The sequence below is a fragment of the Bufo bufo genome, chromosome 1 (assembly GCF_905171765.1).
Source record: "Bufo bufo chromosome 1, aBufBuf1.1, whole genome shotgun sequence".
NCBI lineage: Eukaryota > Metazoa > Chordata > Amphibia > Anura > Bufonidae > Bufo > Bufo bufo.
In genome coordinates this window covers 584,350,844-584,371,166 of record NC_053389.1, presented here as the reverse complement: position 1 = coordinate 584,371,166, position 20,323 = coordinate 584,350,844, and the positions used below count along the sequence as shown (strand labels likewise).

The window sequence follows — 20,323 nt, the reverse complement described above, 5'->3', positions numbered from 1 at the left end:
GAACGTAATTGCAGTAAATGTTCAAATATAAAAAAAAAATAATAATAAATAATAATAATAATAATACTAATACTAATACTAATAATAATAGCCTTTAAAATCATCTAAAAAATGTCTGTTGGGATCCTGCTGTGTTTCTTCTGGACTGGCCAAACCAAACCAGATACTAAATTGTGGTTGTCACGCTTTTTTGGCTTTGGTTTTCAGTAATTTGTGGTGCAGTCTTAAACATGGCCTAAAAGCATGCCATCAGTCAAGGTGGTCTTGGCAAACAAAAATTGAGACCTTTATGGCACACACTAGAATAGGCTTTTAAATGTAGGTTTTCAAAATTGAAGATCCATTATTGGATGGATCTGACCCCTCAAATCCACTCCAATCCAGAGAATGGGGGGTGCCCAGTTTACCTGAAACCAGCACAAAGCTAGCTTTGCACGTGTTGCTACACTTAACAAGTCTATAGGAGATCTAGGAGTCTCTGTATTTTGGTACCATGAACAAGAGAACCTCATTATGAAATTACTGTCACTTGCCTCTTTCTCTGTGTCTCTAGAAATACAAATCCATTGATTTTCTCTCACACTGTATGCCCAGAAGTCAGCAAGATCCTGCGTGCCATCCCAGCCTCCGAATAAATATACAGTTTCTGTCCAATGAGAAAAAAAAAAGTTAAAATGTAAAGTTGACAAAAAGCCACAAAAATATATTATGAAAATCCCCAGCACAAATGTAGACCGTATACTAATCATGAAACAGTCAAAATAATACAGAGAACGTCAGGCAAGTGTTACTAGATGCAAACACGAGTATCCACTGTGGCAAATGTTATTTATGTATATTAACCACTTCACATCCGAGCCATTTACCCCCTTCCTGACCAGGCCTAATTTTGCTAATCTGACATGTGTCACTTCATGTGGTAATAACTTTGGAACGCTTTTACTTATTCAAGCCATTCTGAGACTATTTTCTCATGACACATTGTACTTTATGACAGTGGTAAATTTGAGTCAATATATTTCATCTTTATTTATAAAATAATCCAAAATTTACAAAAAAAAATTTAACATTTGCAATTTTCAAAATTTTTATTTATCTGCTTTTAAAACAGAAGGTGATACCTCATAATATTTTGTAAAAAAAAAAAAAAAGACAAATTCATCAAGTTCAACCAAGGGATTGAACTATTCTAATTCATCTAAGCCAGGGATGCCCAATCTGTGGTCCTCCAGCTGTTGCAAAACTACAACTCCCAGGCTTCTACTCACCTCCTCATCAACTGATCAGGTGAGTATGATAACTTCTGTCCTTGGAAAACCCATGCTGCCCATCACATATGCTATTAAGGGTATATTCACACGACTATGTATTTTGCAGTCCTAAAAATGGGGACCTGCAAAGATATAGTCTGTGTGACGTCCACATTTTTAGGACACATTCTTTAATTTGCGGAATGGACAAATGGATGTCGACGGCATCTGTGTGCTGTTCGCATCTATAAGTCCTTTCCCCTAAAGATAGAGTATATCCTATACTTTGCCACAAATTGTGGACCCATTGACATTAAGCTACATGTACGCATCCACGATTTTTGGGTCACAAAACGGAGCAGTCACATGACCATATCTAACAGTCGCATATACCTGTATATAGTCCCTTCAGAGTCCTCCATTTTTTTCCCACAATGGAAGTTAGGTTTACTGGTCTCTAATTACCTGTGGAAAGACCTAGAGGCCTTTTTGAATATGTCACCACATATGCCTTGCACCAGTTGCTTGGCACTGAACCATTTGCCAGAGAATCTCTAAAAATGATGACCACGGGCACAACAATAACTGAACTGAGTTTGTCTAATCCATCTGGACCTGAAGCCCTGTTTACATTTACTTGAACTTAGCTTGTGCCAATATAGTATATTACTGGATATATTAGCAGCCCTGGCACCACCAATATCAGAATCTCTTTCCCCCAGACGAAGGTTCACCAAAACGCGCGTTGGGGTTGGCGCCATCTCGGGGGAGGCACACTATGGGTAACTGACTCTGCTTGAAACTTTTGAGATGGTTTCCAATAGCACTTGCACTTTATAATTTTGTATTTATTGTTGGAGCAGTATGTATTAATACCATTGTGCCTTTCTTTGTGATGTCGCCTTTTCCCTGCACCTGTTTTTATGGTCATTTGCTTCAATGTGTTTAATAAAATGCAATATTTATATCATGCGGTCTGGTAGTGTTTTATAGGTGTTTGTATCTGATTTTGGACCAGAGGCATGTGCATAATTGATTACATACAATATTTATTCTCTTGAGGTATTTTGCCTTTGTTTTTTGGTATAGATTCCATGGTTACAGACCACCCTGCAATCCATCAGTGGTGGATTAATGCAACTTACTGATGTGAGACAACCCCTTTAAGTTTCTAGAAGGTGAATTCTTGAGATTTTGTGGGCACCTAGGTTTTTATTGTTGTTTTGTTACACGTAGAACTCCCTATCCACTGACCTAATAACTCCCCGATAATCCATTTCTCCACCCTCCAATATATTCTGGCCCCTCTCCGACCTATCTACCACTTCATTTTTGCCTTGCCCTCCCCTCTCATAACTAGTTGAAATACTCAGCCACTCCTGCTAGTATTATAGACCCAGCAGACACCCTTTTATTCAGCAGCAAACAATCCTTAGAATACTGTACAGTTTATACCCCCAATGAAAAGTTGGCCCAGTGCTTTAGGAACCCAAACTATTCTGCCCTACACCAGGACTTAAACCATGCATTTAACTCCCTAAGCTCCTGCTGCCTTTCCTGTGTTGCACATGACACAGGCAGTACTCTAAAGACTACTACCTTGGAGGTCCTTCCCTTAAGCTTGCAACCTAGTTCTTTAAAATACTTCATAAGGACCCTCCACCTACCATGTATTCTGTCATGGCTTCCAACATGGACCACGACAACTGTGTCATCACCAGCCCCTCCCAGTACTTTATCTACTCATTCCACCACATGTCAAACCCTGGCACCAGGGAGGGGGCAAACCATTCGGTTCAGGCGACCTTGGCGACAAATTATTCTACCAGTTCATGGAATCCCCTATAACTACTAACTAACTATCTAAGCCTACCGGCACTACCATCCTCCCAGCTGTTAGGGAGAGGAGTATCCGCTAGGACTGCCATTTCTACGACATGCATCATCACCCAACTTGGCAATTTTGCTTGAGAGCACAGTAACAGAAGTGGCCTTTTTCTAAGACCCCTTTCTACTCCCTCTGACTACATTAACCCAGCCACCTACCTGCTCCTCCTAACCCTTTGTATAATTATTTTTCAAAATTTTTCCACCTGATATTAAAATGAGCATTTCTGGATGGTAAAACTTAATTTTGCAATTACATGAGTAAAATCAGGCCTTTTTTTGCAGGGCATGTAGCACTTCCTGCTTTTACCATTCTGGGATATGCATAGACTAGCATGTTTTCAGTGTATTTTTTTATTTAGTTACTTTTTTTTTTTTTTACAAAACCATTTTTATTAATTTTTTGGGGGTCGATAAAGGGGCTATAACTGTGCAGGTGCCTATTAAAGAATACGACAAGTATGCTTTAATAGGCAAATATTTTGGACAGGCCTGGGAACCCTTGTTTGGTCCATGGTGTTGCCAGCCCTGGTGATTATGAGACTTATGATCACTTTTAGGCTACATCCACACGAACGTTGTTTGTTTCCGTGTCCGTTCCGTTTTTTTCAAGGATAGGATGTGGACCCATTCATTTCAATGGGTCCGCAAAAAATGTGGACAGCACACTGTGTGCTGTCTGCATCAGTATGTCCGTTCCGTAGCTCCGCCCAAAAAAATAGAACATGTCCTATTCTTGTCCGTTTTAGGCATTGTTACAATGGACATGCAAAAAAAAAAAAAACACATGGCATACGGATGGCAATTTGCGCACCGCAAAACACATACAGTCGTGTGCATGTAGCCTTACGATGGTGTTCCCTCCCTGTACAATGCTGTGATCATGTTTGAGGATTACCTGCCTTTATCAGCTCTCTCTCCAATTCTTCCAGTAGTAGCAGCACGGAGCAGCTGATCTCATACGTACATTGACAGTACTGTTGAGATCACAATGACAACTGACAGCTATCCATGAGGTACATTTTCATGATGGGTCGTTAAGAGGTTTTAAAACACACCATCCTGGTTGGTAGCAGTAAGTGAAATGAACTTATAACCATTAGTCATGATCTTGGACTAAGAAACCAAATGCCTTCTAAATAAAGAGTGAGAGTAAAGGCTAACTCAGATGGCTGTATACCCTACCATTCATACAATATACGAGATAGACTCATTACATGCAAAGCAAGATATTTCAAGCCTTTATTTGTTATAATTTGGATGATTATGGCTTATAGCTTATGAAAACCCCAAAGTCACAATTTTGAGGTACCCTTTGCTCAGGGGATATGGATTAATTAGCTGAATAGAGTGTCACACTTTGATCCTAGAATATTGAACCTTTTCACAAAATTCTAATTTTAAGCTGCATTAATGCAGTTCCTTTTAATTTGCATTACTGAAATAAATGGACTTTTGCACGATATTCAAATTTTTCGAGTTTCACCTGTATATATCTATGAAGTTCAGGTCAGGAATTGCAGTCTTAATACAGACACTAAAATACATTCACATTGCGGCCATCAAAATAAGGCCTAACTATATTACGGCTTCGAGAAATATGCACAATAAATCTTCATATTCTATTATATGGAGAAGGGTTTCACAGCCTTTTAACTTCAGACAGCCAAAAAGCAAAGTCAGTTTCGCTCCAGACTGCACTGCTGTAATTTGTGCCAAATCTACCAATCGTTGCACATAAGTTTTGCATGAAAGAAGTCACAAAGCCCTATTTTCGCTGCGTTTTAAAGACAGATTTCTCCAGTGCAGTGCTTAATAAATTTCAAGGGAGTGCATGACAGAAAGGGATAGATATGTTCTGCATTAACATGATCACTCTGCCTCGGTAACTAATTACACTTTCTAATGGCCTCAACTCGAGCAGTTTTCTTCACAGTGAAAAGGTCCCATTGTGTACATAATTCTCACAGCTCATACCCTCTGACCACCACAACAGCTTCATTCAAATGAGGGAAATCTAGAACAGAAAGCTCTTCCGATGGGCTGGCAGCCAAAACACCAGCAGCAGTTGTGCCAAGGGTTTTGTTCCACTACAATTCAACAATAGCGGAAAGGGCATAAATGCCAGATTTTTCAGCAAACAAATGACGTTAAATGGGATAAAGTGGTCATCCATTTCATACATAATACATTGTTGTACAGCAGGAAAACTACTAGCTACTAAAGCCAAATGTAACATGAGCCAGAAACTACTTCCAACTAGAAATGCACCAGAGTTCTTAAAATCAAATATGTGGGACATTTTTATTACGGTGATAGAATTACATCATCTCATAATTACGTGTTTAATAGTTTCATCAACATTTGTTCAAGGTACCTTCGCAAGGGTCTTTTCAAACAAAAGTTGGGTTGAGAATATTTATCGGGGGCCGTCTTTCAGGACTTAAAAGAGGACCTTTTACCGCTCCCGACGTGCCTGTTTTAATAGCATCAAGCATTCCCCATGTAACAACTATTTGTTCTATGTTGTGCCATTCCTTTATTATTCCTGCTAGAAGTTAAGAATGAATTGCTAGCAGTCTGCAGTAAGGGTACAGAGGGGTGTAACCAGTTAGGGGTGTGTCCCTGCACAGACTCACTCTATCCAATCAGTATTGTCAGACACGGTATATGCCATTGTCAGACTGTGCAGGTACACCCCCAACTGATTACCGCCCCTCTGTGCCCTTACTGCAAACTGCTGGAAAATGTATTCATAACTTCTAGTAGAAAAAACAAAAGGAGCCATAAGAATAGATGTTTTAGAATTGTTATTACATGGGGGATGTATGAAGCTATAAAAACAGGCATGTCAGGAGTGGCGACAGGTCCTCTTTAATCAGTAAATGCCTGCTAATACACCATCTTGATAAAGGTTTTTCTTTTATTTTCTCCAGTTGTCTCAAAGACTATTAATTTGAGTGCAAGTATAGGCTACTTTCACACTTGCGTTCGGAGCGGATGCGTCTGGTGTCTGCACAGACGGATCGGCTTCTATAATGCAAATGCTTGCATCCGTTCAGAACGGATCCGTCTGCATAACTGTTTTTTTCAGATCTGATTTTTCGCTTCGTGAAAACTCAGATCCGACAGTATATTCTAACACAGAGGCGTTCCCATGGTGATGGGGACGCTTCAAGGTAGAATATACTAAAAGAACTGTGTACATGACTGCCCCCTGTATTTAACTCATTGGTGGCCAGTGCTTGTAATTTTTCGCCATGATGCATTGATTGATAAGCTTTAATACACTGCAGGTACAGGCCTCATCATAAGGCACAACCTCATGCAGTCCGTGGTCCTAAACAGAAGATAACAGTTCAGAACTACCGTAGATTTCTGTCTTCATTTACCCAGAAAACTGGTGTAAATGAAGATAAATTTGTTAGGGTGGCAGGCCATGCCCCTTCCCACCCCTTAAGGAAAACTGGTGGGGATGATGGACAAAACCAAGAGATGCGACAATTTTTCAAAAAGTCACAGTTAAAAAGTTGCAAACACACTGTTTGCAACTTTTTAACGCCACTTTTCAGGCACAGGGAAGATGATAAATTGAATTTTCATTTTATCCCAACTTATCCATGTAAAACTCACCTGCACTATGAGCAGCTACATGGGAATGCATGCATGATTACCACAAGACTTACTTCCATGGGATTGCTGGAGATAGTTGAGTGCTATATTCAGTAGTCCCAAAGTAGTAAACGGAGCACTGATAATGGAGGCAAAGTACGGCTCCATTCACACTCTGAGAACCCTCGTACCAGTGATCAATTAAATGTAAAAAACGGGTTAAAAGCTACTTACCAGACTGAACATCTATGACCATCTGATGTCCTCCTCTCATTCCTGGACGGCTGTCTTCGCTATCACCTAAATTGGAGTGCAAAGAGTACAGCATAAAACATTTTTTTAAAGAAATTTCAGAAGATAATTTTAAAACAAAGATAAATATTACAATTATTTACTCAAGATCATCATCATACTATTTGATGAATATCAGAATATTTTAGACTATGCTCATGTCCATAAGAACACTAAGCAGAGAAAGTACACAGCTTTATGTCAGTAGGATTCTGTTACAGAAAGGTCATGCAGAGACACACAGCAGTATCAATCATCATGATAGTGCCGTGCGCTTTCTAAGTCCAGACCGCACAATCCAACTCACATGGAGAAGCTGAGAAGATTGATATAGATATATATTATTTTTCAATTTTTATGAAAAAAATAATACAATTTGACAAAACATTGTATGACTGTACCTGTGGGTATAAAGTGGTGAGTGGCATTTTGACAATGTGACAGATGTATTTCAGAAAATATATGGTAGTTAGTATGATTTTTATTTTTTTCCCGGAACTTGTTTTATTTGTACATGTCAAAAATGAAAATTGCCAAACACCTAAGACTCAAAGGGTTAAATACAGCACTGTATAATGTGACAAAGGAAGAAAAAAACAACCCAAGACAATGAGCATGCCCATTTCTTAAAACTCACCTACAGCAGGTGCTGTACCCCTGGACAGTAGGGTATCCTTGATGCACAAGGACAGTTCAATACTCACAGTTAACATCACCTCTATACAAACACGTTATTGTTACCTTTAATGCATTTAGGAATTATTTGGTTCCATTGTGGTTTGTATTCTTGCTGACTGATGTACTGGCTGAATAGCCCATCTGAGGGGAAATAAAGTACTGCATCAGTATAGACCAAAAAGGATGAAGTAGATAAGAATGGCCTATAGCTGCCCACACACGTACAATACTACTGCTATATGTGCATAGAAAGAAGTCACTGACAAAAAGCTTTGGCAGTGTCTTCTCTTCACAGGAATCAAGGACTCAGTAGAAGACTTGAATTGAGAGAACAGGGGTCCCATCCTGAAGGAAACGCAGACTGAGACCTTGCAACTCCATTCATTCACTATGGGACTGCTGGCAACCGCTGTACTCCATCTATGGCATTCCCAGAGAGAATAAATTGAGTGACAGCATGCAAGGCCGACCTGCTCCTCTATCAGGATGGGGGTATGGAACCTGATTCTTGGGATTGGCTGGGGTCTTCGTGGATGTAACCCCACTGACCAGTTAGTTATCACTGATCCTTTAAGTAGCTTTCCATAGACCGGATTAATGTGTATCCAAATTTACTGCATTCAAGACCCCGACATTACTGGTGTCCGTTTCCTAGGTAAAATTATGTAAGGGATGTTTTTGCTCTAAACTAAATAAGGTCAAATATCCTCTAACATTCAGTGCCGTAGACAGATGACTGTGGAAAAACTAGGTCAGGAAAAGGAACATTCTTGGCATCGGCTCCTTGTCTCATCGGCAACATTTTTCATAAAGGCTGCCTTAATAGGTCATAGTGTGTTGCTTATTCGATTTCTGTACCAAACATAGGGCAGCCAAAGACTACGGTCCTTCTAACATGTATCGTTACCAGTATACCTGCCTGTTGAGCATCTCAAAGAAAGAAGCGTCATTTCCCAAACCAGGAGAAAGGCCATTTTTCTAGCTTCTTCTGTTGTACTCAAATTGTCAGAATCACTTGTCACCTTACAACGCAGCAAAACTACCCCCTTAAGCCGAATGCATACGGCCGTGTTCCGCGGCCAAGAGCAGTCCGTGGTATGCCGGGCTGGATTCCTGTTCAGAGCAGGAGCGCACGGCGTCATTGGTTGCTATGACGCCGTGCGCTTCATGTCGCCGCTGCTGTACAGTAATACACTCGTATAGTGTATTACTGTAGTGCAGCGGCGGCATGAAGCGCACGGCGTCACAGCAACCAATGACACTGTGCGCTCCTGCTCTGAACAGGAATCCAGCCCGGCATACCACGGACTGCTCTCGGCCGCGGAACACGGCTGTGTGCATTCGGCCTTACAGTGAGTAAAACAAATGCCTGTTTACCAAGAAAGGCTACATTTTCTTGCCCTTTTTGCTGCAGAGGGCCATTTGGATATTTGTAACATTGTTCGCGGGCCATACTAAATTCTTAACTTAAAACTTTGACTGCTATATTTTGTCAAACATAAATGACTTAGGCTACTTTCACACTAGCGTTCGGGTGTCCGCTTGTGAGTTCCGTTTGAAGGCTCTCACAAGCGGCCCCGAACGGATCCGTCCAGCCCTAATGCATTCTGAGTGGATGCGGATCCGCTCAGAATGCATCAGTTTGGCACCGTTTGTCCTCCGCTCAGCAGGCGGACCCCTGAACGCAGCTTGCAGCGTTCGGGTGTCCGCCTGGCCGTGCGGAGGCAAACGGATTCGTCCAGACTTACAATGTAAGTCAATGGGGACGGATCCGTTTGAAGTTGACACAATATGGCTCAATTTTCAAACGGATCCGTCCCCATTGACTTTCAATGTAAAGTCAAAACGGATCCGTTTGCATTATCATGAAAAAAAAAAAAAATATATATATATATATTTTTTTTTTGTTCATCGTTATGCAAACGAATCCGTTCTGAACAGATACAAGCGTTTGCATTATAGGTGCGGATCCGTCTGTGCAGATACCAGACGGATCCGCACCTAACGCAGGTGTGAAAGTAGCCTTAGGGGTAAGTTACAGAAAATTGCGTTTGGATTTATTTTTTTAATTAAGACAGCTGTATCCTTGCAGCACAAAGTGGCGGCTGAACCTTATTTATTTATTTATATTAGTACAGGCGTCATTTTGGCCAAACATAGTCTAAGGCTACTTTCACACTCTCGTTTGGTGCGTATCCGTTTTGGTGTCCATCTCCAAAGCGGAATGGAGACTGATCGGAGACAAAACTGATGCATTCTGAGCGGATCCTTTTCCATTCAGAATGCATTAGGGCAAAACTGATCCGTTTTGGACCGCTTGTGAGAGCCCTGAACGGATCTCAGAAACGGAAAGCCAAAACCCCAGTGTGAAAGTAGCCTAATTTTCAAGTTGAGAATGTTGTATATTTAGTTCTTTATTTGGCATTAATGGCAGCCAAGCTCATCCCAGAGGGGTCCAGATAGGGGTTCATCCAGCTTTCACTCTCCCTGCCTTTGTCCCTTTCTCAGCCTCAGAGCTGCCCCCCCACCTCCATCTGCCTCAAATCCACCTCCCATCAGACCCTCCCCAGCCTCAGATCAGACCTCCATTAAACCCTCCCCAGCCTCCATTAGCCTGAGATCATTCTCACAGACTTCCCAGCCTACAAAAGCCTCAGATCACACCCCCATCAGACTCTCCCAGCCTCAGATTGGCCCCCTCCCCCAGCATCCCATCAGACTCTCCCAGCCTCAGATTGGCCCCCTCCCCCAGCATCCAATCAGAACCCCCTGCTTGCACTTCTTTAGATCAGACCCAATCAGACAGGGTGCTCTTATGTGTACTATGTCCTGACACTGTACATGTCAGGACACAGTGCGGGGCCTGGAAGAAGACCAGGGAAGGAGAGTAAGGCCAGCGCAGTGCTCACCTTCCTGTGCCTCCCGCATGCTAAGGACCACTTCCATAATGGAAACGGTCATTAGCATTTGCACTATATGCTCTGGCAGGGGGACAGGGAGACGGCGCTCACATGAAGTGATCCAGTGGGCTTTATGTGGCCCGCAGGCCACAGGTACCCCACCCCTGCCCTAGAGGTTTATACAGGTGAAGCACAGGCATGACTACTTAGGAATACGCAGGAGTTAAAACAAAATGCCTAGTAAAGGGTAACAAACTGACAAAACGTGGTACTACCATTTACAGCTTTTTCAATGAGCTCCTCGCTGGCGTCAAAGTCTCCTTTCAGTACTAGCTTGTCATGCAGCTCCGTTAGCATCGGGTGCTCTAAAGCTATTTTGGTTTTCTTCTGTAAGGACTCAAAAGCTTCTGTATAGTTGTGCTGCCGGAAATGCTTCAGACAAAGGCGAATGGCTTCCTGTTCACGGTACTACTGGAGCAAGGACAAGAATGAGCAGATTTACTAAAACACAAAGGCTGCAGGATGCAGCAAAACAAACATAATATTAGGTTCTGTTCACATTGTCATTCACAGCCTCCTCCTGGGTTACAATACATTACAAAAATGCAGGAGAAAAAGTGCCTCAATGAATAGTATGTTTGTACTGAGTAAAAAAACATACAGGTATTTGGTTATCTCACTCTTACTATTTAAGTTACCTTAACCGAATTGTACTTGACTTTTTTATGCTTTAGGAGAGGAATGCCCCCTCCTACTAGAACATATCTTTGTTAGGTCATGTTGACCAACGGTTATATTTGTAACCATATCTATGCTTTTCAGGAAAAAAAATATGTTACAAAATGTATTTATTTTTTAAAGTAGAGGTAGCCTAAATGCTCACTTTGGTTGTGCCGATAGAACAAAATCCTTCCTGGGTCTGCTATGGCCAAGAAGAACTGGAAAGGCATCCAGTGACGAAGGTAGCGATGGTACCAAAAAGGAACCCGGCTGCGCTGTCACTCAAAGAGTTGGCAAGGTTAGCCAGATGAATAAGCCAGAAGAATTTACTGTCTTCTTCTCTAACACTTGTACTCAAACTCATTATACATTTTACAGAATAAAAAGACAGCAAATTCTTCATGTATCTGGTAATCCTTGCTCACTCTTGGGGCGAATGCGCAGCCAGGTTCCTTCTTAGTACTATTACTTCCTCCTGGGCTTCAGTCAGTCTTCACAGTATATTTTATGGCAAGGCCAGCCTATTAAGACCAGCCTATTAAAATGAAGGGGATTTGTAGAGTTGAGTATGCATGTGAAACCAGGCATAGCTATCATAGCCCCATTACAAAGGGAAGCCAAGACACTAGTGGGTACAAAGACCTAGCAGCCTGGTATTACTAGTACACTGAATGTTAAAAATAGAAAGGTTGTTGCGAAGTAAACAAGTAGATGATATCTGTGTGCTGCCAGCTACGCATGGCATGTGACTTTGGAAAACAATGTGTCACAGAATGACCCTTTGATCGGTCAGGAATGATAGCAATGCAAGACCAAAGTGTGGATTAAACATAACTGGAGACAGGCTCAACATACTTCCCGGGAGTACCCTAGTGAGGAACAAGTCCAATTTATTTTACAGTGTTCTGTAAATATATAATAAAACTGTATTACCCAGTTCAAGACCATTTACAACCCCCTTCCTGACACATTTTTGTTCTTATTAAAGGGTTTCTATCACTTCGTTTCACCTATTTAGCTTTCAGACACTAGCGATCCGCTAGTGTCTGCTCTATCTAACCATCCTAATATAAGAGCTTATTGTCCTGCCGTTTAGCTAAAAAAATAACTTATATAGAAATGCAAATGAGCCTCTAGGTGCTATGGGGGCGTGATTAGCACCTAGAGGCTCCGTCTACCTTAACAAACTGCCGCCGCCCAGCGCGTCCCTCCAGCCCGCCCATCTCCAGCTGAAGCGATCCTCTCCGTGCGCGTCTCTGTTCTGCGCATGCGCAGTGAATGTCTGATCGCTTCCCTGCTCAGACATCTCCACTGCGCCTGCGCCGATGACGTCATAGTGCTCCGAGGAACAGGCGCAGTGGAGATGTCTGAGCAGGGAAGCGATCAGACATTCACTGCGCATGCGCCGAATACGAGGAGCATCGCATTCCGGAGGAGATGGGCGGGCTGGAGGGACGCGCTGGGCGGCGGCAGTTTGTTAAGGTAGACGGAGCCTCTAGGTGCTAATGACGCCCCCATAGCACCTAGAGGCTCATTTGCATATCTATATAAGTTATTTTTTTAGCTAAACGGCAGGACAATAAGCTCTTATATTAGGATGGTTAGATAGAGCAGACACTAGCGGATCGCTAGTGTCTGAAAGCTAAATAGGTGAAACGAAGTGATAGAAACCCTTTAAGTGCATGCTACTTTGACAGTTACACACTAGGAAAAAAGTAAAAAAAAAATATATATAAAGAAAAGTAAGAAACATAAAAACTCGGGATACAACCACATCTGCATTTTAGCCAGACACTGTTGGGGGTCTGGATGGTAGCAATATACATGTAACTTAAATCTAGGGGTTTTGCTTTTTCATGATATGGCATCATCATACATTACGGAATGTACACATACCAAACATTGCCTTGCACGGTAGACGAAGGGAATTCTTTTTCCCATGATTCTACCAAAAACATTTTGGGGCAGACTAAAAAGCGAAAATAAATTAAATTAAACAAAATCACGTTTAGAATGTAGCATTCCAAAAAGTAAATTTTTACTCTAGTCATGAGGCCCCAAATCACCCCTGGTCATAACAGAGTTGGGCTGGGTTCACACGGGCGTTGCGGGGAAAATGCGCGATTTTTCCGCCCAAGTGCAAAGCGTTTTAATGCATTTTGACCGCGCATGAGAAAAATAGGCATGTTTGGTACCCAGACCCGAACCTCTTCACAGAAGTTTGGGATCGGTGCTGTGTAGATTTTATCATTTTCCCTTCTAACATGGTTATAAGGGAAAATAATAGCATTCTTAATACAGAATGCGAAGTAAATTAGGGCTGGAGGGGTTAAAAAAAATTATTAAAGTCACCTCACTCACTTGTTCGCGCAGCCCAGCTCGTCTTCTTTCTTCTTTTTTGAGGACCTGGGAGGAAAAGCGCAGTGACATCACCAAAGGTCCTTTTTCTCCCAGGTCCTTAAAGAAGAAGAAAGACGACGAGCCGGGCTGCGCAAACAAGTGGATGAGGAGAGTTTAATTTTATTCTTTTTTTTAACCCCTCCATTCCTAATTTACTTAGCATTCTGTATTAAGAATGCCATTATTTTCCCTTATAACCATGTTAGAAGGGAAAATAATAATGATCGGGTCCCCATCCCGATCGTCTCCTAGCAACCATGTGTGAAAATCTCATCGCATCCGCACTTGCTTGCGGATGCTTGCGATTTTCACGCAGCCATATTCACTTCTATGGGGCCTGCGCTGCGTGAAAAAACGCACAATATAGAGCATGCTGCGATTTTCACGCAACGCACAAGTGAAGCATGAAAAATCACCAGCCCCATTGGAGTGAATGGGTCTGAATTCAGGGCGGGTGCAATGCGTTCACCTCACACATTGCACCCGCACTGAATTCTCGCCCGTGTGTAAGGGGCCTTAAAAAGCAGGCAATGCTTCTAGAATCAAACACAAAACCCGACCAAACACAAAACTTACTACACTACATACATATATTCAGTGTACAGCACCTCAACCAGCCTATGTTTATTTAAAAAAACGTGATGGATAATATAGTGTGTATATATAAAGTATATTTAAGAAACTCCCCAGTTTATTATTATGGACACGATCAGAGCTGAGATGACTTCTAGGTATAAAGTAAAGCTACCAGTGTCCTCTTCTCCCTAGGACCTACCTTCTCAAAGTCACTGCAGGGACCCCCATATTCAATCTTCATGTAGCATTTTGCTGCTTTGTGAGCAGATATTTGAATGTATCCGCCCTAGGCAACCCCAGTCCGACACCGATGCTATAATGATGAACTTGTGAAGGTGTGAATGCATGTTGGACGCACACAACTTCAGAAAGAAGATTGGATGCCATCATGAGGATTCATAGGCATTATGTTGGTCGGTGGCTGCTGGTCAACTCTTTCTCTCTCATCCTGCATGTCTATTGGCTCATTCCTTCTGACCCAATTCAGGATATTGAATCAAAAATGGAGAACTCTGATGAACTCCAGCCTCCTGCCAAGAAATCAACCATCATGACACAGGCCAGGAGCTTCTTCAGGTCAGTTGCCCCAAGACGTAAAAACCACGTCATCCGCCATGAGAAAGCTGAGAAGACACCACCCAATTTTATTGCCGATCCAAAAGTTGCACATGAGGGGCCCCTAATACCACAAGGCATGTTCCTGGGAGAAAAAAAAATAAGTGGGGAACCCCCACAAAAAAAGCCCCCAGGACGCTGATGCTGTGGAGCCATTGCTTGTCCACAAAGCACCACCTGATAAAAATAAATTTAAAAAAACACCAAAGAACTGTAAGTGACGATGTAATAGAAAGACTCGTTAAAAACAAGACAGGAACAAAGGATTATGTCTCTCTAAATTTTGAGACCCTTAAAACATTGGTCTGATGAAGACCTTTTGAAGGCATCTTGTGAAGCTTCCAAAGCCAGTCTTAAGAGGAAAGCACCAACCTCCAATGACAGTCAGTCTGGGACATTTCCACCAGCCAAAAGATCTGCGGTAGAAAAAATGTCCGCTCCATCTACCAAAGATGTAGGAAGCCCGGAGCTGGGAACACCACAAGTGGAGATGGCCTATACTTGGAGAGCACAGAACAACTTGTATCCAGAGCACTTATCCATCCTGAAGAGCAGCAGCCAGGAAGGCATGATGGATGATAACATCATTAACAAGGCCCAGGATCTCCAGTTTGGGGACTTTGATGGCGTGTAGCCTGTCACCGCTATTCTCTTTCCAGGGTACAGTGTGCTAAAGAAGGCTGTACAAATCCACTACGACAAGGACAGTGTGCACTGGATGACCACCTACTTCAAAAATGGTGACATCCTAGTGTCCAACAGCATCAAGACCAGCAATTTGCCTCTATCTGTTTGCAAGCAGATTAATAACATCTACAGTGCAGTGGTCCATGAGCCCCTGAAACAGCTAAACTTTCTCAAAATGGATGAGCAGATAAACATCAATGACTGTGGGGTGTTCGCCATAGCATTTGCCATTGAGTTTCTGGCAGATGACTGTGAACCCACGGCGATCTTCCAGCACAACGCGATGAGACCATCTAATATCCTGCCTGCAGAATGGCAGGATCACAGGCTTTCCCAAAAAGGTCAATTACCGACTCCATGTCTTTCATGAGATGTCAAGTCTATGATGGGCCAAGAGAGCACCCTGACCGGAAGCCTGATATTACCGAAACAGACCTGGATACTCTAAGTCACCAAAGCTGCAGTCTCTGCCCAACACCAGATTACAACCGCTGACCCACGGTACAGGTCTAGAACCCACAGACTTGCTGGCAACAGTAAGTAACACGGGACTTTTCTAAGTTTGATCATCTTCATGTACTGATTGTAATAATCTCTTCTCTTGTGATAATATATCACACCGGGGCTGTGGGAGGTTATTTGATGATAAGGAGGAGTCCTTGGAATTCAAATTAAGGCGGGCTGGGCACTGCCGGGGGGCGTCACTGGGCTCCGGAGAGTGAAAAAAACGCCCCTCTGGGCTCCTTGGACCCTAATTAGCATAACATAAAAAGCGCTTTTATATCAAAACTACAAAACAAAATAAAGTAAAAAGAAGACTGCTGGAAATAAGGTACTTTAGTCAACATAGTGATGGTGCCAGCTTAAAATGGTAATAGCAGGTGACAGATTCCCTTTAAGGGGGAGCTCCCATTGACTTTGATATGTAGATCACTTTGAGTAACGGCTCCCAGAATTTTAACTATAGAAGTGTGTAAGAAAGCAGGGGTTTTGGCGATTTATATCAGGCAAACGGCGTTCCAAACCCTATAAAGATATATGAAAATGAATCAGCCCATTATAAGGTGTATTCTGTTTATGTTGGATACAGTAGTGGGTCCCAGAACAAGAACAACAGCTATAATAGTCAATGACATTGATAAGCGTTGGTAGAAACATGGGCCCAAGTTTAATACAGGTAAAGGGATTACAATGACCCACAGTGACTAGGAGTAAAGGTCCATTCACACGTCCGTATGTGTTTTGCGGATCCACAAAACACGGACAGCGGCAATGTGCGTTCTGCATTTTGCGGACCGCACATCGCCGGCACTTAATAGAAAATGCCTATTCTTGTCCGCAATTGCGGACAAGAATAGAGCATGTTCTATATTTTCGGGAATGGAATTGCAGACCTGGAAGTGCGGATCCCATAGAAATGAATGAGTCCGATTTTGCGGAACGAAATTGCGGACGTGTGAATGGACCCTAAAGGGTATGTCACTGACATGTAATTTTCCGCTACTCCATGTTCAGTCATCATTAGTTATACATGTCTCTGTTCATGTGATTTAACACATTTTTTTGGGGAGTATTTTAACACACTCCCAAAAATGGAAAAAAAAAAGTTATGCTCATAATTTAGCTTTAAAATTATTTTGCAATTTCAGTAGCGGAAATTTTGAATTGTGACTTATGCTTTTCTTGTATTTCTATGGCTCTTAAAGGGATTGTCTCATTTCAGTAAACGACATTTATCATGTAGAGAAAGTGAATACAAGGCACTTACTACAATGTATTGCGTTTGTACATATTGCCTCCTTTGCTGGCTAGATTAATCTTTCCATCACATTATTCACTGCTCGTTTCCATGGTTTCAACCACCTAACCCAGCAGCGTAGAAAGAGTGTCAGCCTATACGCACTCACGCGGTCCCAGACACCAGAGAGGCCGGTGCATTTTTCTATAGTGTACAAGCACGACCACTGTTGCTGGATTGCAGGGTGGCCGTAACCATGGAAATGAGCAGTATATAATGTGATGGAAAAATGAATCCAGCCAGCAAATGAAGCAATATAGATAACAATATATTAGTAAGTGCCTTGTATTAACTTTCTCTACATAATAAATGCCACTTACTGAAGTGAGACACCCCCTTAGGGACCAGGCTCATTTTTTTTGCAAATCTGACCAGTGTCACTTTGTGGTGATAACTTTAAAACGCGTTGACTTATCCAGGCCATTCATTATTTTTTCGTCACATATTGTACTTAATGACACTGGTAAAATGGAGTCAAAAAAATTCATTTTTATTTATAAAAAAATACCAAATTTGCCAAAAAATTTCAAATTTACAAGTTTCAATTTCTCTACTTCTATAATACATAGTAATACCTAAAAAAAAGTGTTATTACTTTACATTCCCCATATGTCTACTTCATGTTTGGATCATTTTGGGAATGACATTTTATTTTTTGGGGATGTTACAAGGCTTATAAGTTTAGAAGCAAATCTTGAAATTTTTCAGAAATTTTCAAAAACCCACTTTTTAAGGACCAGTTCAGGTCTGAAGTCACTTTGTGAGGCTTACATAATAGAAACCACCCAAAAATGACCCCATTCTAGAAACTACACCCCTCAAGGTATTCAAAACTGATTTTACAAACTTTGTTAACCCTTTAGGTGTTCCACAAGAATTAATGGAAAAAATTTCAAAATTTCACTTTTTTGGTAGATTTCCCATTTTAATAATTTTTTTCCAGTTACAAAGCAAGGGTTAAAAGCCATACAAAACTCAATATATATGGCTCTGATTCTAAAGTTTACAGAAACACCCCATATGTGGTCGTAAACTGCTGTACGGGCACACCGCAGGGCGCAGAAGGAAAGGAATGCCATACGGTTTTTGGAAGGCAGATTTTGCTTGACTGGATTTTTGACACCATGTCCGATTTGAAGCACCCCTAGAGTAGAAACTCCAAAAAAGTGACCCCATTTTAGAAACTACGGGATAGGGTGGCAGTTTTGTTAGTACTATTTTAGGGTACATGTGATTTTTGGTTGCTCTATCTTACACTTTTTGTGAGGCAAGGTAACAAGAAATGGCTGTTTTGGCACAGTTTTTATTTTTTGTTATTTACAACATTCGTCTGACAGGTTAGATCATGTGGTATTTTTATAGAGCAGGTTGTCACGGACGCGACATTACCAAATATGACAACTTTTTTTGGTTGCTTGTTTCAGTTTTACATAACAAAGCATTTTTATTTTTTTATGATTCTTTAGTGTCTCCACATTCTGAAAGCCATAGTTTTATTTATTTTTTTGGGCGACTGTCTTGTGTTGGGGCTCATTTTTTTCGGGATAAGAGGACAGTTTGATTGGCACTATTTTGGGGTGCGTATGACTTTTTGATGGCTTGCTATTACGCTTTTTGTGATGTGACAAAAAAATTGCTTTTTTTTTACATCGTTTTTATTTTAATTTTTTAGGTCATGTGGTGGTTAGGTCATGTGATATTTTTATAGAGCAGGTTATTACGGACGCGGCGATACCTTATATGTATACTTTTTTTTTTTTTTACTTATGTAAGTTTTACACAATGATTTCACTTTTGAAACAAAACAAAAATCATGTTTTAGTGTCTCCATAGTCTGAGAGCCATAGTTTTTTCAGTTTTTGGGCTATTATCTTGGGTAGGGTATGATTTTTTTGCAGGATGAGGTGACGGTTATATTGGTAGTATTTTGGTGGGCATACGCCTTTTTGATCGCTTGCTGTTGTACTTTTAGTGATGTAAGGTGACAAAAAAATTTGTTTATTTAGCACAGTTTATTTTTTACGGTGTTCATCTGAGGGGTTAGGTCATGTGATATGTTTATAGAGCCGGTCGATACGGACGCAGCAATACCTAATATGTCACCTTTTTTCTTTTTTTCGCCCCCTATTTTTTACCAATTTTTGTGCATTGTCCCAGGGTGCCTGCTGATTGATTTCAGCAGGCACCCAAGTTCCGATCACCGCCTGCCGGTGATCGAAACTACACATGACGTACCGGTACGTCATGTGTCCTTAAGTACCAGGACATCATGAGGTACCGGTACGTTATGTGTCTCCAAGAGGTTAAGGATAATCCTAAAATGCCTTACTAAATACAATCTATTAGATTCTATGGGTTCCATACATGAAAAATATAATTTTCCCACCCAAAATTAACTCACAAAATGTATTCTTGGAGCTAGTTTTAAAATTTTGATAGTGTACATTGAAAATAAAACCCTAAAAAGCAGAAACCAATGCATGCTGCCTTTTGGAAAAAAAATTCACAGATAGTCAAAATAACCATTTCCAATCCTGTCTGCCTGTTTTACAACATGCCTGTATCAATTTTGTAGAGCTCGGTGTTCCACTGTTATTCCTCCTGGAAATGCACAAATAAATTAACTACGCATTATTATTACCCTTGTCAACAGAATGTGTCCCTACACAGTCTGATGGCCTGTTCAAATCACCTTTATGCATCCTGATGAACATGTACCTTTTTGAGCAAATTTACGGTGAAAACAGAATATAACAGGATAAGAAAATGATGTCCCCCCAGGTCAGTGACGTCTCGACCAGCATAACTGGACTGGGCACGCCTTAACACCATTCACGTCAACGGGGCTAAGCCACAACCATGCCAGTAATAATAGTCGTGACGTCACTGGGCCTGCGGAAAACAGCTGA

The 20,323-nt window shown here is 41.4% G+C and overlaps 1 protein-coding gene across 2 annotated transcripts in view; it reads right to left on the bottom strand.

The window, feature by feature from the left end:
• Positions 1–20,323, bottom strand: part of MKLN1 (muskelin 1) — a 64,473-nt gene that overhangs the window by 22,085 nt on the left and 22,065 nt on the right. The window contains exons 6-9 of one of the 2 annotated variants that reach the window (XM_040413389.1): positions 10,894–11,086; positions 7,782–7,859; positions 6,984–7,049; positions 534–646 (exon numbers count right to left, since the gene is read on the bottom strand). In XM_040413389.1, coding sequence (XP_040269323.1) covers positions 534–646; positions 6,984–7,049; positions 7,782–7,859; positions 10,894–11,086 — 450 coding nt within the window. Of the gene's footprint in view, positions 1–533; positions 647–6,983; positions 7,050–7,781; positions 7,860–10,893; positions 11,090–20,323 lie in introns of both variants that reach the window. The other variant, XM_040413391.1, reaches the window with a different exon arrangement.